The 25,237-nt window shown below is 39.4% G+C and overlaps 1 protein-coding gene across 2 annotated transcripts in view; it reads left to right on the forward strand.

Annotated features, from left to right (window-relative positions):
• Positions 1–12,696: 12,696 nt before the first annotated feature.
• necab2 (N-terminal EF-hand calcium binding protein 2) overlaps positions 12,697–25,237 on the forward strand; it is a 224,470-nt gene continuing 211,929 nt past the window's right edge. Inside the window, exons 1-2 of one of the 2 annotated variants that reach the window (XM_051951455.1) lie at positions 12,697–13,086; positions 19,761–19,785. In XM_051951455.1, coding sequence (XP_051807415.1) covers positions 12,760–13,086; positions 19,761–19,785 — 352 coding nt within the window. In that variant the 5' untranslated portion in view covers positions 12,697–12,759. The remainder of the gene's footprint in view (positions 13,087–19,760; positions 19,786–25,237) is intronic. The other variant, XM_051951454.1, reaches the window with a different exon arrangement.

Consider the following 25,237-nt stretch of genomic DNA (forward strand, 5'->3'; position numbering starts at 1 on the left):
AGGTGAAACTGGGATCCCTGACTTTGGGTCAGAAAGTGAAAAAACAAGTTGTTCTGGTCAACCGCAGCAGTTTAGATCTTTCTTTCACCATGACGCTCAACACAAACACACCACTGGATCTAAAGGTGGGCAAAACACACACACATATACACCTACAATGATAGCACTCAAACAGCCCCTAACAACATCCCCTTCTCCTCCAGGATTTGTGTTTCACGCCAGCAGGCGAGCTGAGGTTAAAGTCTAACGGTGGTTCGTGTAACGTGGAGATCCAGTTCTCACCTCGTCAGCACGTTCTTCCTTTCACTGCCGAGCTGCAGGCAGAGTTTGCAGGCTTGGTACACCCCCTGCTGACCATTGAAGGGTGCTGCCAGGTAGGCTGTGGAGCACAGTTCCTTTCCTTCATGCGCTCATTTGTTTAACCTGATAAGCTTAACATTGTACACTGAAGTACACTTATTGGTGCAACTAGTGTGTTCACAAATGTCGTAGATGTTGATTACAAAACAAGTTCTGATTGTTATTGGAATAAGATAAGATATGATCAGATAAGACATCATTTATCACAAAGGAAATTCTTGTTCCAGATATTGCTAAAAACAACAACAACAACAACAACAACAACAACAAAGCAATAGCACCAAAAGACATTACATAAGAAATGCAGTGTTTAAAAAGTAATACAGCAATGAAGTATAAGTAGGATACATTACTAAAATAAAATGAGTAAACTGAAATATGGTTAGAATAGAATAAATTTAAAGAGATGCAGGGAATTTATTGATGTAAACATGATAATGAAATATTGTACCTGAAAAATGAGAGAAAATGAAATATTGGGTTAAAAAATTAGATGAGACTGAAATATTGCAACTTAAACATTGATGAAAATTCAATATTGCTGCTGGAAAATGACTTGAAAATGAAATTTTGCAGCTGAAAAATGAGATAAAATGAAGTTTTGCACCTGAAAATGAGATCATATCAAAAATTGCACCTGAAAATGAGATGAAAATTAAATATTGCAATTGAAAAATGAGATGAAAATGAAATTTTGCAGCTGGCAAATGAGATAAAATTAAATAGTACACCTGAAATTAAAATGAAAATGAAATATTGCACCTGACAAATTAAATGCAAATTAAATATTGCAGGTGAAAAATGTTATGAAAAGTACATATAGGCCTGAAAAATGAGATGAAGGTAAAATATTGGCTTAAAAAATAACCTGAAAATGAAACATTGTAGCTAGAAAATTAGAAGAAAATGAAATATTGCACATTACGTTGACAATGTTCACGAACATGAATTATTGCACGTGTATTATGAATATAGACAGTATTTCTGAAATGGGTGACTTCTTAAATGATCCTCTAATAAGCGTGTTTTTCTCTTTACTCTGTATCTTGACTGCAGTAACATTAATACTTATTTAAACTGTCAGGATGTGGAGGTTCTGCTGGACCCGGACCACGTGTCCTTTGGAGCTGTAGTGCAGCGCTGTCAGACTAGAAAGAAGATTTTCATGAGGAACACTGGAGACTTTGGTGCCAGGTATTATATTATCCAGACTGCTATTTTCTAAATTGTTTGTCTCAAAGTTAAAATCCCTCCTAGACTGTAGTAGAAATGATACAGAAATGCTAAAAAACAAACACTCAGACTCACAGTTTTACTTCAATCAGTAATAAAATACTCAGAATTCTCCACATATTACAGTTGAGTAATAACCTTCTCTCTGCTTTTTATTTCTCTCTCTCCACCTTATTACCAGTTTCCAGTGGAAAACAGAGAGCTTCCCTGCAGAGTTGTCCATTAAACCAGCTAAAGGATACATCAGCCCGGGCACAGATGTTCCCTTTGACGTGACTTTTGCCCCTGTGGAGCTCAGTAATGACATCAGATATGAGAACCTGTCCTGCTTTGTGGAAGGATCGTCTGCACCCGTTACGCTCACCGTCACTGGCTCCTGCATCGCCGCCTCCACTAACAAAGAGGTCTGACCGATAAAGTAGAAAAATCTGATCGATTGTGGGGCGTTTCCGACTGACCGACTCCTTTTATTATGATTACCAACATGAAGTAAAGATTGTGTTTTAATCTGAATTACTGCCATAAATTTGTGACTTTAATCTCAGCTGGAAAGCATTTTGGTTGTTGTTTAACATGTGCTATACAGGGTGGGCCAAAAGTAGGCTTACACTTAGTAGGTAGGATTTCAGTCAATCAACCACCCAACCTGTGCTTTCAAGTGTATTTCTCATGCGATAAATTGCCTGGCGTGAAGGTGGGGGAGTATTAAAGTCTCCTTGCCATGATGTGTGCACCTGCTCGACATTTTCACGCTTCCAGTACTGCTTTAATATCCATTTTCTTTGCTCTTAGTTTAATTTGTTTGCCATTGCCCACAATCCCTATAAAAATATCAAACACTCATGAAAATCTAAATCAAAATCGGAAGAAGTAGCTTAATAACATTTCCAAAACTTGAATAAAGGATATGGAATACTGGTTTGGATGAATTACATCTAAAACGTGAAATAAATAGTAAAACAACTGTAAGCCTACTTTTGGCCCACCCTGCATAGATAACATGTGCCACAGCAGTAGAGGTTAGAGAGTGTTTTAATTTCTCATCCCAACTCAAATCTTTCCTTCAAAAAGAGGCTTCTGAACATATTAATCAAATATATGGACATACAGTGATTCTTTCTATAAATCACACGTAACACATCAATGTAACTAAAAGGTTTTTACTCTTGAAAAACTAGCAATTTGGGAATTTGGATATTGATTTTGAGGCTCTTCCAGCAGACATAAAACCTAAAAGCCGCCTTGTCAGCGGTGTAGCTCCTGTGTGAGGGGATGGTTAAAGGCCAGCGTCAGATAATGTGAGACGTTGATTTGGCTCATTTGGAACGGACTGTTGACAGAGGTAAAGATTTGCAACAACCATCAGTCGGTTTCAATTAGCTGAGTACCTCTGCAGTCTGAGAAAAGGCTGTAGAAAAGTTGTTTTTAAAATGCGTTAAATGTGTTCATTTTATTATAAAAGCATGGATAAGTTTTTCTGTGTCACAAAGAGGCAAAGACCAACATTCGTACATTTGTAATTGAGGCGCTATTGTGTAATTTGTACCTCTTTGGATCTCTTTGTGTCTCCAGGTGCTCAATTTTGTTTGCCCGGTACGCAGCTCTCATACCCAGACACTGTCAGTGGTCAACCCCACAAACCAGCGCTGCAGCATCAAACCTGTTATTGAAGGCGAACAGTGGAGGGCTTCACATTTTGTGACCTTTGAACCACATCAGAACAAGGCATTCGAGATCACCTACCAACCGCTGACCATGACTGCTGCTGAAAAGAAGCACCTGGTAAACGGAGCCATAATAATTAAAAACGGTTCATTCTGTTGCTGTATTAAATGCATGTACAAAGTGCTTAATCTTTGGCACACACCTAATGAGTTCCAGCTTCTTCTTTTGTCAGGGATCCATCTTTCTGTCCTTCCCTGATGGGACCGGCATGTTGTACACTCTGCAGGGAACCGCTGATCCTCCCAAGGCTGAGGACACCTTAATGCACGAGCTGCCTGCTAAAACTCACCACACAGAGCTGCTCCCTGTGCACAACTGGCTCTCCAGGCAGCAGCGGTAAAAATCACACACCTTGAAGTCACCTATCTTTTAAACTGTACACCAATCAGAGCTCCTGCTGCGTAGCTCCCCGTCGTGCCGACAAACAATCCCCGACCTCTCAGGGCATTGACATGAGGCCTGGGGGTGTCCTTTGGTGTCTGGCATCAGGACTTTGCCAGCAGATGCTTTGTTTCCTTTGAGCTGTGGGCTGGGGCCTCCGTGATTCGGACTTATTTCATCCCACAGATGCTCGACTGGACTAGGATTTGGGGATTTAGGAAGCAAGATCACACCTCGGGCTATTTTGTGTGTTCTTTGAGCCACTGCTGAGCAGGTTTTTGCTGTGTGGCCGGGCTCATTGTCCTGCTGTTGCCATGAAGGAGTGTGTTTGGTTTGTAGCATGATTTAACTCGGTGTCAAAGGTTTTCTTATCAGAACATCTCAATCTGCTGTCACTTAACCTGCCAGTGGTTTTAATGTTATGGCTATATGAGTGTATGCGTCCTATTTTGCTGTCCTTTTGTAATTCATAAACTTGTAAGAACTTTATTTACACCCTCGTGGCCGCTGGAAACGAGCTGTAGACACAACATTGACATATGATAATGTGTTTGCCCTGTAGGCATCTTATGACTAATTAAATTCCTCTCAGTCAAATTAAATTTGATTGCCTTTTAAGTTGTTTATACATAACCGTTGTGTAATTTACACATCCAGCAGTTACAGCGCGACATTAGCATTCATTTGGATTTATGTGTCAAGCCACCTGATGAATCAACGTCCAACATTTACTCTGAGTTTCTTATACCAACTCCTAAAGGAAAATAGCTCCTAAGTGCACCTTTAGGTTCATCAGCTAGTGTGTGCCTGTGCCTGCTGCCTAAACTGACATTATGAGAGCAATGAGAGTGATTAAAATTTTAAGTTGTGAACCAGATGGCTAAGGAAAGAGCTGGAAGTCACTTTAAAGCTCCTTAAAACTGAATGGAGCTGCAGATTTAACCCGCAGTCCACTTCAACACTAGTATTATGATTATAAATATCAGTTTTTAGTGGTTAGGGTTCCTTTTTATAGATTGGACACCATGAAATCTTTGTTTGCATTAAAGGCCTATGATCAACACATGAGTAGCAAGACGTGAAATGAAATTCCACATTTTTACATTTTTCAGCAGCTGTGTGAAAAGTAAAGTGGAGGAGATTGTCTTACAGCTGTATTTGAGCCGCCAAGCCTTTTCCACTGTGCCAACGTGAAACCAAAGCTATTAATAAATTATTTGCAACTTTATTTATTTAGCACCAGGAGTTACAAAGTGCTTTGACAGACGAAGAAAAAGCAGGATACAGAGAATGCAACATAACAACAATTAGGACAAAATTTAAGAACAAGGCAACAGATGCAAAAGTGCAAAATGAAATATGTCGATATTAGTCAAGTCAAGTCACTGTTATTTCCATAACACATTTAAAGCAACAGCCAAAGTGATTTTCAGTAGAGAAACAAGATTACCTCCATAAATGTACACATTTATTTATAGGTTCAGACCCCACAATTTTATTCACAATGTGAAATTGCCTGACTAATTTGATCACAAAGGTTCACTCTCTACAGTATTGTATTTAATATAAATTAATCGGACTAACCTACAATGTTTTGTTCTCCAATAAATTTAAGAAATAAGTTACAAGCTGCACAGTTTTAAAAAGGAGACAACAGATGCACAAATGCATAATGCAATATGTTAATATTAGTCAAGTCTCGTCACCAATATTTTTATAGCACATTTAAAGCAACAACCAAAGTGATTTCCTGTAGAGAAACAAGGTTACTACTATAAATTTGTACATTTATTTAAAGGCTAAGGCTCCACAATTGTCAAATCATAATATGAATTTACCTGAGCACTTTGACAGGCTACATTTAAGGTTAACACTCTGCAATATTATATATAATATAAATTAACCTGACTAACCCGCAATATTTAATTCTCCCACAAATTACCTGACAAATTTATAAAATAAGGTCACAAGCTACACACTGTTTTAAAAAAGAAGACAACAGATACAAAAATACACAATGCAACATGTCAGTATCAGTCCGTTCAAGTCGTATTATTCATATAGCACATTTAAAGCAACAGCTATTGAGCAAAAGGTAAATTCCAGTAGAGGAATAAGATCACAGATAGAAACTTATCCAGAACAGGTTTACTTAATCTACCTAATTTACCTACAAGATCAGGTTATAAGCTACACATGGAAAACCCAACTCATGAGTGTTTCTGTCCTCAGGTTCTGTGTGCTGCTGGAGACAGTGAAGCCAGAAAAAACAGATCCTACAGTCTCCCTCAGGGGTCTGAAGTACATCGATGTTCCTGCTCTGTCCAGGAGGGACTATGAGATGACTTTCTTTACGTACAGAGAGGGGCAGTACAGCACCAAGGTTTGATCTCACTCACGTTCCTGTGAACACGTCTGGACATATTTCTGAGCCTCACATGTCACTTCAACCCTTTTTCCAGGTGACCTTCTGTAACAAGGCGACAGGTGAGTACTTGTTCTACCTCGTCACCTTCAAAGCCACGTCCCCAGGAGTCCTGTCCACCATGGAGCTGGCGACTACTGTGCGGCGAGCCGTCTCAGCCACAGTGGAGGTGGAAAACCCTCTGACCACACCTGCCAGCTTCACCACCGAGTGTAAAAGCCTCGACATCAGTGTCCCGTCTCAGCACACCGTGTCAGGACAGTCCAAGGTGGATTCTGACTCCATCTTCTGTTACACTGGGGGGACAAACACAGTGTCTTCACTTACAGACTCAGACTGACTCTGACTCTGTTTATTTCCTCTCTTCAGGGTGTTTTGAGCTTTGACTACCAGCCTCTGCAGCCAGGCGAGTCTACAGCTCGGCTGACGCTGTCTAGTAATGATCTGGGCTTATTCCACTACGATCTGCTTCTCAGAGCTCTGCCTCCACCACCAGAAAAAACAGTACTCTTCAACACTTCACTGGGCAGCAGCGACACCGTCCTGGTCAAGTTCATCAACTACTCCCACTCCAAAACCGACTACGCTTGTACGGTAAGAAAATAGTTCTCTTCATCTGTGCTACATATCAGTCCAGTGTCTGTAAATTGGGATATTTGGTATATTTCTGATTATCTGTACCATTATTTTAATTGAGAGTGCATAGTGGCTTGGTGGTTAGCACTTTCCCCTTGCAGCTAGAAGATCCCTGGTTTGTGTCCGGCCTTCCTGGAATCTTTCTGCATGGAGTTTCCATGTTCTCCCTGTGCATGTGTGGGTTTTCTCCGGGTATTACGGCTTCCTCCCACAGTCCAAAAACATACTGAGGTTAACTGATTATTCTAAATTGCCTGTAGGTGTGAATACGAGTGTGATTGTTTGTCTGTATTTGTAGTCCTGTGACAGACTGGTGGCCTGCAGTGTGTTCCCTGCCTTCGCCCCAAGTCAGCTGGGATAGGCTCCAGCCCCCCATGACCCTAATGAGGATTAAGCAGTGTACAGATAATGGATGGATGGATTATTTTAACTGACCGATTATTGATAAGTTAAATGCTCCACTTCAGCCTCCTCTCTCTGTCTGTCGCCACTTTGTGGTCTCAGAAATGTCTCTCAAGCAGCAAAAACTGAACATGAGACACAAACCAGGAAATAAGTTTCTCTCACAGTGGCTAATGCTATGCTAACGGCTAGCGGCTAAGTTAGACGGCAGCCACAGATTAATCTGAAACAGAGTCTGGAAAGCAATAATTAATAATTCTTTAAGATATGTACCTTAGTGAGTGCTAAAAGTGACTGAACAGTGAAATATTAAGAAAACAGAGAAGAACAGCAGTGGATCCCACATAAACAGAGGAGAGCGTCCCAATTTAATCACTCCTATTTCTATTTTACATATCGAGTTATAGTCACCCTAATTAATGAAGAGGACTAGTTATTAATAACAGGTTCTCCGATGATGTTAAACATTACATTTAATGTGTATTGGGTCCGAATATCAATTATCAATCTTTTATGATTGACCTTTTGATGCTCAGTGTGGGTCAGGAGATACCCATTTTCCATTGGATTTGACCCACGTTGCGCATCAAAGGGTTAACAGTAATCAGCATTAGCATCGGCCCAGTCAGTCCCTGAAGAATATCAACATTTCTATTTTGATTTCCTGTAGAAAGTGTTAGCATTTATTCTAGCAATACAACCCTTGCGGCCTGAGAAAAATGATTTTTGTCTGTTCTTTATAACTCATAACTGTAGCTCAACTGAGAGAAAAATGGAAATTGTTTTTGGTTCTCAACACAAACGGAAGATATGCTTTGTGACACAATGATACCAAAAGCTTCAGTGGAATGCAAATGGATTTTTTTTTGTTCTTGAACAAGTTTCACCTCTAATCTATGAGGCTTATTCGGTTCTGACTGACTGTTGGATAGATGCAGGCATTTATCTCGGGGCTCCTGGATCTCCCCTCCAGTCAGTTAGAACTGAAGAAGCCTTTTGGATGAAGGTGAAATGTCTTTAACAACCAGAAAGAGAAGTTCAGTTGCCTTCTGTTGAAGTACTATGACCTGGATGGCCGAGAATCTTCACAGACACTCAGAGACGTACTTACTAACTGTAGCTACTGTAGTGCAAAGCTCAGTATTTTCCTTTTACACAGGCAACAGTCCACCTCTGTACTGTATATTTGTGTTTATAACCAGCTTCTGTGTATGTCTAGAATATATTATGAGCTTGAAAGAAATCAAGCTGAAAGAGCCAATTAATTTTTTAGACCTTTATGCCAGCGCTATAAATGTACAGTGGGACGGAAACTCAATTTCGTGAAATTTGTTGTTATTTGAGTGTTACTTGTGGCTGGCTGCTGCCTCTCTCCTTGCTCTCTCTGATCTCCGTCCTTCCGTTACCTGTGCAACTGCAGCACACCTGAGTGCTGTTAGAACTTAGGGAGGAGGAGGGTATTTAGGGAGGCAGGAGAGAGGGGCAGGCAGAGCAGAGGCATGAGCACCGCAAAGCTACAAGTCCTCCCCAGACAAACGTGGATTTTTTTGTGTTTGTGCAAACTTTCCTTTTGTGATTAACAATGAGTTCTTCTCTTTTCAGGCATTTGATACATTCCACCCCCATGCATGCTTAGATTGCTGGGTTTTGTTGTTTTAGTTTGGCTGTAGTTGCTTATTTTTGCTGTTTTTCTTTTGTAGCAGTTATTTTTGCTTAGACAGCTTAGTTAGGATGGTGACTGGTCTGAGGGCCCATTGCTGGGTTAGCCACGTTCACCACCACTCTTTTGTTTCTTTTGGCCAGCAGCTGCAGCCCTTTACCTTTCACCATTATTTCTACACTGACTAGTTGGATTGTCCATAAATAAAGCAGTTTTTTCCCTTCACCAATTCACCCGCTGTGTCTGTGTCCAGTTTATATGTTGCCGGTCTCTTTATTTGTTTGAGCCTAATTTGTTAATTTTTAAAGAGGCCGTAAACTAGAGAAAACGCAACCAATTAAACCACACGTTAGAGCATCTTATTTGTGATATATTCGCTCTCACATGTTCCCTGTCCGTTCTCTTTCTCCTCCAGACCGATTGCTCGGAGTTCAGCGTGGACAAGAGCGTCCGAGCGTCTCCGGGTTTCGGGGAGGGGTCGGAGGCCAGCGTGGAAGTTTGTTTCGAGCCTCATCAGCTGGGTGAAGTGAGAGGCCAGCTCAGCCTGTCCTCATCAGACGGCGGCGAATACATCTTCCTTTTACGTGGGATCTGCCTCCCTCCAAAAGCTCAGGGTCCGTTCAACATCAAGGCCGGTCGCAGCGTCAGTATCCCCTTCAAGAACGTGTTCCCGCAGACCGCCGCCTTCTCCTTTCAGGTGAGGAGCTCGTAAAGAGGCCCTTAGACAGATAGCAGATCAAAGATTGGAGCAAAAGTTGAAATGTCTTATTTTGGAGAGTAAATGAGAAAGAAAGCGATCAATAAGATTCTAATACAAACACAGGCAGCCGCACAGTGCCTCATTTTCTTTCAGTATTTATTGGGTGCACTGCCGGCCTGCATGAGGCACACAGATTTAAATTTAGCCTGCTACAGTTTGCAGAGTGGTCACTTTTATCCTCGTGTTTAGAGTAATGTTGCTCCTCTTTTTCCTGGATGCAACCTTTACATCTATGATGGCCCACTTTCTGTTGATTCTGTCTGTAGCAGATGATTTGACCCATTTTGTGCTGCTTCTAGGTTGACAACCCCTGCTTTACAGTCAAAGGAAGCGGCAACCTCCCCTCTAAAAAGACCCAGAACGTCGTGGTATCCTTCGAGGTTCCTCCAGGAGGCTCTTCAGGTCCGTGGTTCGGCAGGTTGACCATCTCCAGTCAACGCTCTGAGGGCCACCACAAACTCTGCTCATGGATCTATTACCTAAAGGGTTACCGCCCCGAGTCAGCTTAAGTACATGTAGATGACAAAATGAATCCACATCTGCAGCCATTTGGGCTTTTATTGTTTTTATTTCTATTTTCCTTCAGCTACATGTGTTGACCAATGATTTATCTGAGGCCGAAGCTGTTAATAGTAACATTAATGCCAAAAAAAAATCCAAGCCAGAATTGCCTTGTGCATGTTTGAGGTTTAAATAATTAGCTCTCACAACTGTGTTCATAAATATTTAATATTTAACTGAATAAATGCTGGAGAAAAAACTAAAAGCTGCACAGTCCTGCCATTACATTCTCATTTCCACATGGGGGCAATCATGTCAAGTGATTTCAGTGCTTCAGCAGACGGGGCGAGATGCATAATCTACCTGACTTCTCTGCCTTTTTGGTCATTCTGATAAGCTGTGTATTAAAGTGTCAACTCTCCAACAGGAGTTAATTTGTCCAAACCACCCTGTGTGCTGTTAGACACCCGGCACATTGCAGGAGAAAGACTCGCAACCCGGCGGAAAGGGCAGAGCTGAGGGAGTCGCTCATTACCAAAGGTTAGATCTGTCACATCACACATGCACACGCACACACGTAAACCTCTAATGAGGTGCTGGAGTGACAGTTAAAGAGACACTCCTTTCACTCCGGGAGAAAAACCCTCTGATCCTCCCTTTGGGACGCAGCAAGCAGCACAAGACCGGTGGCCCAAACCTCCCGCTGAGGCTGTTTAAAGGAGGAACCGGCTTTGTTCCGATGAGACATTAAACCAGAGGGGAAAACAAAGTGGATGCCATCACCTGTCTCACTATTCAGCCCGCTTTTAAGCAGCAAATAGTGGTTTTAGACGGTCTGCAGCTTCAGGACAACATGCATGGAGGTTATGTCTGCTCACAACATCTACATACACTGTAAAAATTAATCTGTAAAAATAAACAAATCTGGCAACAAGGGTGCCAAAAAGACACCTGACAAAGATGGAAAGCTGTAACATCCGAAATTGTACAACCAGTAGAAATGACAATGTGTAACACAGACAATATAATTTTACAAGCACACGTTGTAAAAGGTTAAAGTACTGTTTTCAAATATGCGGATTTTTGGTGTACATTTTATGCACAGTTTCAGCCTTTTTGTAACGTCGACATGGACATTATTACTGTTTTTGCTGTGACTTTACAAGATAATAGATAACAGAAAAAAATATTTGCCAACCTAAAAAAATAGAAAAAAAGTTTAAATTGTTTCATTTTACAGTCCATTGTTATAAAAGGACAAATTAGCATTTTAAAAACAGATTTTTGATTTGAAATTTGTTAGTTTTTGCCTATTTAGTTGTTTTTTTTACAGTCAACATTGTATTTGCAAAAATGTTAATATTTTTTCCACACTTGGCAAATGGCAAAAAGTAAAATTATAATCTATTGTGCTTATTTGAATCCAGTAAAAATATGCAAGTTTTATAGTCAGATGTTATAAAATAAATCATGAGCATTTAATAAATTAAAATTAGAGATTGTTGTTGTAGACAGTGTTTACAATTTTAGTTGCTTTATTTTTCCTAGATAAGTTGTACATTTTTTTCTGTGGATTAACACAATATTATTTGTAATTGCACAAAATATTAGTCATCTGAAAAGAAACAAAAATATTTTTTACCATCTTGCAATTTAAAAAAAACAAAAATAAATTCAGTAAAAACTGTCTAATTTTACAGCCAAGTGTAGTAAAAGAACAAATACCATTTAATTTTAAACATGTATGTTTTTGTGTGGACAGTGTTCACATTTTTAAGGTTAACGTGTAAATTTGGGCTTTTATCTGTGGTTTTACATGACATCTGAAATAGTAGAAATCTATAAAGTAACAGTTTCAAAAACTATTTCCCATCTTTCAACTTCAAAAAAGAAAAAAATACAATAAAAACTGTCTAATTTTATGGTCAAGTGTTGTAAAAGAACGAATTACCATTTAATTAAAAACAAACATTTTATGCAGACAATATTTACATTTTTTTTAAATTAAAAAAACATTCACATGTGAATTTATGCTTTTTTTTCTGCCGTGGTTTTACATGATGTTATGTGTAATTTCCTAAAATAGTTTAAATCTGCATCATAACAGTTGGAATGTTTACCATCTTTCAACATAAAAAAGGCAAATATGTGTAAATTTTTAAATACAGATTGAGTGCAGTAAAAACAGTAATTTTACTGTCAAATGTTGCAAAAGAACAAATTACTCGGATTTATTATCTGTAAATTCACAAAACGGTGCAAAATACAGTTACCATCTATTTAAAATTTTGATTTTTTTTGTCAATGTACAGCCACAATAATACAACAGCAAATAATCGTGCACTTTACCATTTTAGTAGGAGACATGGTGGCTTCACTCAGGCCAGTAAACTGTTCTCTATAAATATGGAATTAATGGGATGTAATAAACAATGAGATCCAGTAAATTCCATAAAGTACATTAAAGTCACTGTAAGCCTCCAAACCTTGTAAATATCACTTCCCACCACATCTAAGAGTGTTTACTGGTTCCATAGGTACCAGTGGGTCTGAGTGGGATGCGTGGGGTGGGCGGTGTGTTTCGGGTGGGTGCTGTGATGTAAGAGGGGAGCTGGGGGGGTGGGGGCTCCTCTCTCTGCCCCATAGAGCGCAGCATGAGCGCTCCGCAGCAAAAGGATGTGTGAGCAGGCAGCGCGCTACTGTCGGGACGGAGTCCACAAACTGCTCAACAAAGAACAAGCCAAACTTCGAGCCCAGGAAAGCCGCGAGCAGCCGAAACCCGTAGCCGGTCAGGACAGCGAGTCCGCGACGGCAGCGCAGTCCGGAAACAGCGGCGCCCAGCCCGGTGGAATCGACGGGCTCGTCCGCTGGATCGTCACCAAAATGAGCGACAACAAGAACATCTCCAGCCGGGAGTACGCCTCCAGCAAGGAGGAGGTGGCCGTGGCTCAGGAGCAGTTCTTCGCCCCGGAGCCGCGGAGAGGCATCTCCGTGATTTTGGATGTGAGTATGTGGAGGCTCCGGGCGGGTTGGGGCGGGATGGAGGCATCCGGCGAGCGGCGCAGTGCGCACTTACGCACGGAGGCGACGGTGCAGGTTCCTCCAGACTTGTGGCTCCTTCTTGGCAGAGTAGATTTCACAGGTGAACCGACACCCGGTGAGGCACGTGGGTGTCACGGATCAAACCTCCCGGTGTCTGGACGCGCGCAGCTCACTGTGCATGTCCAAATGTATCCATCTTGTCCACGTTTATCCTCAATTCCGCCGCTCTTTTATCGCATTTTGTGAGTGAAATTCTCGTAATCCGGTCTGAAAGTTTACAATCTGATTGATCAAGCAGTGATCAGTTTCACTTTTCAAGATTTCACTGTCAATCCAAATCAACTCTGACGCACCCAATCCAATTTTATGACAGCTCTTTAATTATTAATGCAGATGTCTTACTACTGTATTGGTATTGATCCTGCCTTACATCTGAATCTTCTCTCTCTCTATGATGTTTTCATTTCACCCTCCCTGCTCTGGAATTATCACTCTGGCAGCTCATTGTTGATTTATCTCCCCTCATCAGTGCTATTGAGTTATTTTTCTCCTGATCTCTCCTAAATGTTTGGCCTGGAGATCTGCTGATGCTGCTTTAATATAGGTGGGAAAGGGAAAAAAGTAGTTCAGCTTCTGCAGAGTCACTTAAATAGGCTGATAAAGAAGCAGATCCATGAAAACCTAATTATGATCAAGACCAGAGGGCCGATGTATCCCAGTACCCCAGTAAACTCATTCTGTTTGTGTGTGAGAGTGGAGGGGGTGCCCAGGTGGATGCTGCACTGAAATCCACCTTTAAAGGAACCAGTTTGCATCAGTTAAATTAGTTTTCTGTACATTTCCTGCTACATTGGCCATCTTCACACAGAAAAACCCAAACTGTACAAGCTCCTGACGTCAGCTCTGAACTCATTTTTGGCATTTTCCTCTCCCTGAGAGGCCTTGAACTTTGAAATGTTAATCGTTTTGCCATTTTCCAATATTATTGACCCCAGCATTATTATCACGGCGAGTGAAGTCTCCACCAGAGGGGCTTTGAGTGATGGCCGTGTGAGCGTGCTCATGTCTGCAGGCGGTGTTTTCCTCATTAGACCCTCAGCTCGCTTGTTTCTGCTTCATCCTAGCCCTTCGGTGCACCTAGCTTACTATTCCTCAGACTCCTTTCATCCTTTGTCCCTCCCTCCTCTCCTCATCTCCTCCATCTCCTCCTCCTCCTCCTCAGAAGCATCCATTCTTAATAAGGTTAAGAGATGGATTGAAACACCCTCCCTCCTTCTTCCTCCCTCTCTGTCTTCTCTTTCCTTGGATCTGCTCGGTTCCTCCTCTTCTCTGTTTTCTCTTACAACTCTTTCCACACAAGCCTCCTCCTCTCTCAGCTCGTCTGTCTCCGACAGAGTTGGCTCTTTTCCGTGGAGTTGAGTGCGCCCCAGGGTGCAACCGGAAAAAGCAGAACAATGCGGAGCAGCTTGTCATTTGGAGCGTCTCAGCACTTAATGATTTTCACTTTGGCCTGCTCAGATGGCTGCTGCAGTCGCTGCATAAATGCACCACTTATTTATAGTTTTAGGAGCCATAAAGCCATGGTGCAGGAGTCCCAGGATCAGTTCAGTCTTCTGGTGCACAAAAACAAACACTAGTCAATAATTAGTGTGCATGTTTTGTCGTGAAAACTGGACTGCTTGAGTTTTTGCCTTAAAATTATGGCTGCAACTAAATAACTTTAGCAGTCTATTAGCAGTTTTTTCTAAGCAATTACTTCTTCTTTTTGCCTATCATCTTTATTATATATGGTTCTGCCCTCTTATGTGTGATTTTTTTTTGTTCTAAAAAAGTGATAAAATAGTTACAAATAAGCCCCCATTGACTTCTACAACCAGCAGCCCATGAATATATTATTTTTTTCTTCTAAAAAAGTAAGAAAAAAGTCAAAAACTAGGCCAAAACACACATTAAAAGAAAGAGTGTGCAAGTTTTGTTGTGTAAACTTAAAATTTTAATCAATGTTGCCTTGAAACTATGGCTGCAACTAACTTTGAGTTCTATTATGGATAAATCTGCAGACTTTTTTTTTTTTTTTTACAGTTTTTATCAATTAATTTATCTTTTTGCCCATAATTTTCATTACATTTGGATCTGCCCTATTTTCTGTATCATCTTTTGTCTAAAAAAGTAAGAAAACAGTCACAAATGAGCCCACAATGACTTCTACAACCAGCAGCCTGTGAATATATTATTTTTTATTCTAAAAAAAAAAATAAGAAAACAAGGCCAAAACACAGAATACAGATTAGTCTGCAAATTTTGTTGAGTGAACTGAATTCATCATGTTTGTTTTAAGTTTCAGTCAAAGTTACCTTGAAACTATGGCTAACTAACTTTGAGTTCTCTTATGGATGAATTTGCAGATTTTTTTTTCCAGTTTTTGATCAATTAATTCTTCTTTTTGTCAATCACTTTTGTTCTATGTGGTTCTGCAGTCTTTTCTGTATTATTTTTTTGCCGAAAAAGTCAGAAAATAGTCACAAATGAGCCCACATTGACTTCTTTAACCAACAGCCTGCGAATCTTTGTCTAAAAAAGTAAGAAAATAGTAAAAAATGAGGCCAAAAAACACATTACAAAAAATCGTGTACAAGACTTATTATGCACACTTGATTTATAGTGTTTCTTTTTAAAATTTCAGTCAATGCTGCCTTGAAATTATGACTGAAACTAATTGAGTCTTGTGTGACTCTGCAGACTTTTTGCATATTTTATCAATTAATTCTTCTTTTTGCTCATCATTTTTGCTTTGTATGGATCTGTTCTCTTTTATTACTAAATAGCGTGAAAGTTTTGTTGTATAAACGGGATTCTTCATATTTGCTAAATTTCAGTCAACTTTACCTTGAAATTTTGGCTGCAACTAAGTTTATTTCTATTATGTATGAATCTCCACTCTTTTCTGTATTCATTTTTTGTCTTAAAAATGTAGGAAAATGGTCAAAAGCGAGGCCAAATTGTCTTATTCAACCAGCAAACCAATACAAATTGGGTTCTTTTTCCTGATATTTTGTGTCTTGTTTATGTTATGTTGCATCTCGTTACTGTCGTTCTTTGTCTCAATTTGTGTTATGTCTTATTAGTGTCATTCTGTATCTCGTTTGCGTCATCTTCTGCCTCATTTCTGTCATTTCGTGTCTATTTTGTGCCGTTTTGTATCTAGGTAAACAAAATAGACAAAGTCCTTGACATTTGTGCACCAGAAGTACATAACTGTCAGTCATGCAGTTACAAAAACACACATTACTAAATAATTAGTGTGAAAATTTTGTTGTGTCTGGACAAGAAACACAAACCAGGAAGTTAGCCTCTCTCACAGTGGCTAAGGCTACACTAACGCTAGTGGCTAACGGCTAAGTTGGAAGGCAGATTAACCTGAAAGAGTCTGATAAACAACAATTAATTTAAGATCTGGACCTTAATGGGCAATGAAAGTGATAGAACAGTGAAATATTGAGAAACAGCAGACGCAACTGCAGGAAACAAATCTCAGCTAAAGCTAAATCTCAGTTGAGAGCGTCTTAATTTAATCACTCCTGTTTCTATTTTGAATATTAATGTTATTGTGGAGAGGCTTAATTATGAACAACAGGTTCTCTGTCACATGCTGCTAAAACATTTAATGTGTAGCGGTTCCAAGTATTGGTTATAAGCCTTTCTTGACCAGCAACAATTTCGCCTTGAAATTTTACTGGAACTTTACTTGAACTTTTTACTCATGTTTTCTGAATTTGACTGTTGCCTAGAAATTATGGCTGCAGCGAACTCACTTTAAGTTCCATTATCGATGAATCTGCAGACCTTATATAGTTTTTAATCAATTAATTCATCTTTTTGTCTATAAATGTCAACAATTACCCCAAAATGACTTATTCAACCAGCAGCCCAACACAAATACATTCACAGCACTACTATGACAAGGAAAAGCATAAAAATCCTCCCATTTTAGGACCTTGAAACATACAATGGCAAACATTTTTGCCTTGAAAAATACATCAAATTTATTGCTGCTTCATATTCCATCAGTTTTTTTTTTGAAAATTTAATGTTAGAGTAATAAAATCAGTATAATTCTAAGCTTTTTGTGACATTTATATGAGCACTTCATGTAGAAAGTCAGCAAAAAGTCTATTTTTCAGATAGTTGTAGAGAATTTTAAGTGAGAACATTTACATGCTCTGCTGCCGTTCGCTTCTCAAATGTGATGGAAAGGAATCTGCACTTCACAGACCTTCACATTGTGTCTGCGCGGTGACGTTTAACGTCTTCAGTATCACTCACTTAGTCCCTGAAGGTGTCTGAGAAGTTGTCAGTTTTGTCACTCGTCCACACATTCCTATGGCATTAATCCACTCCTCTCCCATCTGTGTGCTCCAATAAGTATAACATTTCCACAGAATGTGTCTGAAAATGCTGCTCAGAATTAGCATTATCAATTCACTTTACCTCCCTGCATCTCCACCTCACTTCTTTCTGTCATCCTGTCTCCTCGTTTCATCCTTGCCGAATCCTTCTCTCCATCTTCCCCTCATCGTTGTGCTGTTTTGTGGCTCTCCTCGGCAGGAACACTTCATATCGCACTCTGAAACACTGATGAAAGTAACAGACCTGACACTTTCGGCTCCGCAGGGAAGGAAGCTTTCACCGGTGCTATAAATTAGCTCGCACACGCAGCAAGTAATCATCAGTCAGCTGTAGATCAGCGACTTTGTTTGGCGTGTGCTCTTATCTGCTGTCACACTAATAAACTTTTCAGGTACCAGACTCCTAACAAGCCTTATCACACACAGCGACTCCTTATCTGGTCGAAACACACTTTATTCTCACTGTATGGATGGCGGCACAGCATAAAACTACAAGTCTAAACACTAGATGGTTTAGTGACCGTTTCCATTACAAGTTATTCACCATCTGGATTCTGTTTTTTCTGCAAAGATTTAGTTGTTCTCGTAAAAAAAAAAAAAGGGAAAAAAAAGCCGGCACATTCTGTGTGTTTTACCATCTGTCACCTCAGCTGGAGCTCTAGATATCCATTAACAAATCTCATTCAAGTAACAAATTGCGTCAGCTCCATTCTCAGAATCCAGCATGTTAACATGTTGGCAATGGAAGCTTTTTATTACTGTTGTTCAATTCTGTCCACAACTTTAAAACCAAAGTCCTATAATAGTTAGTTCTCTATTTCCCTGAGGAAAAATGGCTATTTTTTACTTCTCGAAAAGATAAACATCTTACAGCAGCTGCACTAAATTGGAAATTAATACAGCTTAGACTTTAATTGGAAATAATGGTGTTCCTCAGGGTTCAATACTGAGTCCTGTTTTTTTTTTTTGTGGTATGTCTGTGTTTCCACTCAGCTCTGTAGTGTAGAAATACAGTGTGTGGTTACACAGATGATATACTGCTGTACCACTACACATATTCATAGAAATAGACAATTTCATAGAAATTTTTTGCTGTAAATGCTGTTTTTTTTCTTCTAGAAAAAGGAAATATTTATAGATATGCACTGTGCATTCTGTGCTGCTCTTTTCCTATTTAAACTGTTCTATTTGCTGCTGTTACGCTGTAAATTTCCCCGCTGTCGGATCAATAAAGGTTTTATCTATCTATACAAAATAATAAAATGTCAGTTCAAAAATATTTTAATTACTTTAAATGATTTTGCCCAACTCAGTGGGTTTAAAGTTTAACATTTGCGCTTATGTTATTGGGCCACTGTGCAAAAGCAAGGCAGGTAATATTCCAAGAATATCTCATATTTTTTTATATTACAATTGTAAATTCCTCAAAAAAAACTTGAATGTTTGCCGAGATCTAAAAAAAATCATAAATTTGCAAACAGAAACGTGAACGTTTTCTGACACATAAGTCACAAATTTACAAGAAAACACCCACTTGTCCATGTCCATGAACTGGGCCTACTTAGAAGACCATAACATACAAAAATTTAGATGAAATTGCAGCTTTTACGTAGCAGAAAGTACAACACAATAGACAGATACAAGGTCATACTCTATGCTGCTGACCGCCTCATGAAAACGTACTTTTGGCAGTTTTTTTTCCTGTAAATTTATCTTAAAATTAAGAATATTTTCTTGGAATATTACCTCCTCCAGCTGCTGGGCCACTAAACTGGTGTCAACAGTTGCGTCACTTCGCCTACATGACGTAAGCTCTGGTGGGTTGGCATTAAGCTTCACAGGAGACTTTTTCATGGTGGCCCTTCACCAGCTAAACTGCAATGCTCTCTGCTCGCCAACACAAAACTAGGAGTAGTCTGAATGGTCCCTACATTAGTACACAGTGGGAAGCTCCGCCTGGTGTCGCAAACTGGTACTACAGCCAGTCTGCAACGTATTTTCTGACATGCATGCCCTTCGTCTTTTGCCATATCGTTAAACTAATTTTAATTGGTTAAATTACTAACTGCAGTAATCAATAGTTCATGACTCTAATCTCTGATGTTAATTAGTCACCACAGAGTAACTTTCCCAAACAGAGGAGCTCTTGCTTCCTGTTTATACCTCCCACATCTCACTGCAGATCCCTTTGCTGACACTAACTGCACTGTTTTTCTTTTCCGTTCACAGATATTCAGAAGGGCTGACAAAGACGGTGAGTGAAATTATGCACTATCTTAATTGGTCTCTGTAGACCCGGTGAGAAAACACGTCTGTTGCTGTTGGTTTGTGTAATGTGTTTGTCGAGCAGAAGGTTCAGAGACGTATGGTATGTTTTCATCCGCCTGCGTTGGTGTTTACAGGATTCACTGTTTTACACATGCACATATGCTGCACTCATAATCTCAGATGGACTTCACATCCATCAAGGAGCTTTTTCATTAGATTTGTTGGTTTATACGAGTACATCTTGCTCATTTTAATTTGCGACATATCCTTGTGTATGTCTTTAACCCCTTTTAAAGTTTTAATTGCGCAAACAAGACTAAACTTTTTCTCAAACTCTGCATGTAAGAAAAAATGTGTTTTATATTTATGTTCTTGTGAAGTTCTCCACTTACTTTTATGTTTTTAATTCAGATAAATCTAGATGCAAATGATAATTTTTTGACATTTTTGTAGCTCTTTCTTTTTGACGACATTTGGTGTCCATTTAGATGTTTCGTGGCTCAGATATTGCGCACGTATAAATCCTTCTGATACATCTAAATGCAGCTGTGCTTTTCTCAAGTAATGGAAGCCAAAATGTCGACTGTAAGAAGAACTTTAAAGTGCTTCGGCAGACAAATGCATCTTCTGACTGTTTTCTAGTTCTAAGTAATGCAGGTTTTGAAGAAGCATTATTTTGGCCTTGTCGTTTTTCACAGACGATTTTGTTTCAATGCAAATGAGAAATTTATTGACTCTGAAGGCTTTTGTGGAGCTGTGGAGTGTTAAAACCTGTCTTTCTGTCTGTGTGTCTGAGGCGTCGCTGCTGCACTCTGCTGTATTTTTAGCTTGTTAGGGCATTATAGCGTTTTCAGAGGGGAAAGTTTCTGTTACTGTGTTGCTCCGCCAGCGAGCAGTTTGTTTGTACCCCCTGGCATTTCAAGTGCTGCTATTTTCTCTTTCTCTTCATCTCTTCTTCTTATTCTTCTCTTCTTGCTTTGTCATCTTCCCTCCTCGCTTGTTTTAACCAATCTCCAAAAAACGAGAAAAATTAACTGATGAGGAAACGGCATAAAAAGATTTGCTTAATAGCAGCCAGATGGTCATTTGCTCTTCCAGTCTCAGTGTGAGTGTGAAAGGATTTCTCTGCTATCCAATCTGATTACGTCGTTGCCCTCTCTCTCCAGCATAGCTATAGTCCCACAATGCATTTCTGTAAAGAACACATCACTTTAATGCACCACCACAATCATTCATTTGGCTGCTGCTGATGCTGACCAGAGAACACAAGCACTTTCTACTGGAGATTTAAGTGCTGTCATCACTGCAGTCAGTTCGTTCTTATCTCGCTTGGCTTTATGAATGATTGTTCCTTTACAACAGCCTGTAGCTTCCGCTGTTAGTGTTTTAAATACTCGTCCGATCTAATTACCAACTGCTCTGATTCAGAACGTCAGTTAAGACAAATTTACATTTGCATATTACACTCATTTCATGCAGATCTTGGAAGCTTAAGTTAAATTTAATCCACAACTTCAAAACCAAACTCTTACAACAGTTAGTTTTTTATTCTTCGGAGGAAAATGTGGCCATTTTTACTTCTAGAAAGATAAACATCTTACAATGGCTGCACTAAATTACAAATGAAGACAGTTTAGATTTTAATTGGATTTAAATATCAAGTAATTGTTCCTCAGGGTTCAATACTGGGCCCTGTTTTCTTTTGTATATTACTTTAAATTATATGTTTTTCCCTGTGCATCAGCTCAAAGGGATTTAGGGTTTTAAATGCATGCTAGCAAGGCAAGGCAGGTAATATTTCAAGTAAACCTCAGAATTTTAAAGACTAAAGTTGGAAATTCCTCAACAAAGCCTTAAATGTTTGGAGAGATTTGAAAAAAAACAAAACAAAACATAAAGCTGAAAGCAAAAACGTGAATGTTTTCTGACATTGAAATTATGAATTTACCAGAATTCAGTCATCACTGCTGTTGATGGCGTATCTCGCCTGACATTATGAATGATTGTTCCTCAGCTTCAGCTGTCATCATTTTAAATACTCGCCCTATCTAGTTACCAACTGCTGTGATTCAGAACGTCAGTTAAGACAAATTTACATTTGCATATTACACTGATCTTGGAAGCTGCTTACTTTTGTGAAATTTTTTAGTCCATGACTTCAAAACCAAACTCCTACAACAGTTGGTTTTCTTTTCTTTGGAGGAAAATGTGGCCATTTTTACTTCTAGAAAAGATAAACATCTTACAATGGCTGCTCTAAACTAAAGTTGAAGACAGATTGCAGACAGAGTGCAGATTGGATTTTAAGTATGAAGTAATGGTGTTCTTCAGGGTTCAATACTGGGTCCTGTTTTCTTTTGTATGTCTGAGCTTCCACTCAACTCTGTAGCGTAGAAATACAGTATCGTGTTACGCAGATGATACACTGTTGTACCCCCACAAATAAACTGCAGGAGAATAATAAAATAATTGCTAAAAAACTGTTTCAATTACTTTTTAAAAAATTCTCTAAGGGTTTTAGGGTTTTTAAGTGAGTGCTTATGTTAGATAAGGCAGGTAATATTCCAAAAAAAAGTCCTGAATGTTTTATGCTAAAGTTGCAAATTTCTCAAAAAAACCTTGAATGTTTGCTGAGTTTTAAACATTTTCTGACATTGAAGTAATGAATGTACAAGAATTCAGTCATCACTGCTGTCGATGGCGTTCTTATCTCGCTTGGCGTTATGAATGACTGTTCCTTTACGACAGCCTGTAGCTTCAGCTGTCAACATTTTGAATACTCGCCCTATCTAATTACCAACTGCTCCGATTCAGAACGTCAGTTAAGACAAATTTACATTTTCATTTCACGCAGATCTTATCCTGAGTTGTATTTGTGTCTCAAACAAGCTGCAACTTTTCTGATAACAGTCTCGTCGACTCCCAAACACAAAGCTGCCTTTAACACTGCCTTTAAAGAGGCAGATACGAGCGCGTTCGGCTGAGCTGCTGCTGCTCCAAAGAGATACAAAGATGGTGGTTATTATGGAGAAACACTATTTGATGTATGGAGAGAAAGAAGCAGCGAGCAGAAGCTGAAGAAGAAGAAGCTATTTTTACCCTCCTCCTCGTCCTCCTCATCTTCTCTCCTGGGAGAAGACCAGGGAACTGTTTTAATGAGGGAGGGAGAGGAGATGCTAACGGGGGAGAGAAGAGAATTGTTAAAAAGAAGAGAAGGTGCAGGGAGGCAGAGATTGACAGGAAGGGAGGCGGGAGGTGGCAGAGTCGAACGGGGAGAGGAGGCTGCGAACAGGAGTAAGAGACGGGATCACATATACAAGAACAGGCCAGTAAATGAGCTTTAATTGGGAAAAATCTGTCTTCATATTCACAGAGCAGATTTCGGGGTCAGCCTTCCTGCCCTGGAGCTGCTGAGACAGCAAGTAGCTACATCTACTGCAAGTATAAGCAGCAGTTTTTGTGTGCAGTATACGAGCGTCATTTAGATGTATATTTATGTGTCTACACGTGTTTTTGTGTGTTTGCGATTATCTCGGCTGATACGGTTGTGCAGCCGGCAGAGTGTTGTAGCTGCCAATAAGCCTCTGAAGGAATTGCATCGTTTGTCAGCTCTTCGTTTACAGTTTGCACTCGCAGCAGCACCTCTAATAGGCCACAGCCCATGAAGCTGCTGCAGTCTGAGGTGGGTCGCTGTTTTAATGGTGGGTTTTCTGCAGATGCTGACTGAATGAAATGAAGGTGTAATTTAATTTACGTTACGCTTACAAAAGTGAACTCAACTGACCCTCTGACAGGTTCTGGGTGTTTTTGCTACATTTTTACTCACTGTGGCCTTTTCTTCACTGTAAAGTCATTGTAAAGTCCTGCACCTCTATAGAAACAGCACAACCGTGACGAGAAGTCATTTGTGCCTCATGACAAAGTTGTACTGTAATCATGAAAAGAAATGTAATAAATGCAAATTTCTTTGATTAATGTATTCAACAAAAAATGTTAAGGCCTGGAATCAACAATCAAAACATCTTCCCAAGTGTCCACAGGTGTTGCAAAGACTAAAAACAATGTGACTCAGCATATGGAAGATAATATTCTTCCTGTGTTTTTATTGTTTTTCTTTTCTATCTGTTCTGTGTAAACACTGCCTGCAGTTCAACTGATACATTCCTAAATTTTTGTCATGTGACTGTTGGTCACAAGTGTGTCACGAATGGTTTCTCAGTTGTGTTCAGGAGTGCAGAATTTGTAGTTTTATATATAATTTATTTAGTGCAAACTTATTATTTTTGGTGAATTTTTAATTGAGATTTGTTTCCATCCATGTCTCTCTATTCTCTGTGTAAACACTGCCTGCAGTTCAGCTGAAAGTCTCTGTTTTTGTCATGTGACTGTTGGTTGCAGCTGTATTAGCTTTTCTTTATACAGAATTTCAACAAACAAGTTTATTTTTGGTTGAATTCTTAAATAAGAAATGCAGAATATAATGATTTGGATGAATTATCAGTTTTTCAAGATCCCATTTAGTTCATTTCCCCAGCAAATCTAATTCATATGTGCATCATGGGCTGTCAGAAAGTTAAAAATCATTCAATTGTTGCTGCGTTTACAGTTTCTGGCTCTGATAAAAGGTGTAATTTTACCTGTTTTTAAAAGATAGCATGCTCAGAGGCTTATGTGTTCACTTGTTTAATTTGCACCAGAAAACGTGTTTAAGAACATTTTCATAATTTATGTGCAACATTTTACCTGCATGTTCATTCTGGAAACAAGGAAAATACCCACAACAACACATATCTTGACTCGTTTACCTTTTAAATTATTGATTCAGATCCTCTCACAGTTCAACATGTTGAGTTCAAGCTGATGAACAACATCCCAGAGAGTTTTTTGTTCATAGACAGACACATAATTTGTTCATTTCACTGCTAAATAATCAGTGAGGTCGTTTCCTCAGCAGACATTCTGGTTTACTTCTGGCTTTAATGAATTCCTCCATTAGATTCAGTAACCTGGTGAAACAGCAGGAAGAATATCAGGCTCCAATAGTTCATCTAACACAAGAAGGAATTATCAGTTAAGAATCCCAGAGGATCCAGGTTTACTCCATATCATTGGGTCTGTATAATTTGATTAAATGCAAATTTGTTGGAAATCTGCACCACTGGAGCAGAATATTAACTCTGACAGGTGCTCAGTGCTCCAGCTTGTTTTTAAGAGGATCCGGTTCTAAAATGTAGTTTGTCGAATTCATTTGATGTCATGTTTTGTCCTTTTATTTTCAGAGTTAACTGGCACACAGAGAGCGTCTGGTAGGGTGTTTTTTATTCATCATAGAGGTTAAATAAGATGGCAGCTATTAATGAAATTATCAGTACATAATGCCATACTTAACTTTTTTAAATATTCCTATCAGTTAGATAAACGTGTTCACTCTAATTAGT

Source organism: Acanthochromis polyacanthus, chromosome 8 (genome assembly GCF_021347895.1).
Source record: "Acanthochromis polyacanthus isolate Apoly-LR-REF ecotype Palm Island chromosome 8, KAUST_Apoly_ChrSc, whole genome shotgun sequence".
NCBI lineage: Eukaryota > Metazoa > Chordata > Actinopteri > Pomacentridae > Acanthochromis > Acanthochromis polyacanthus.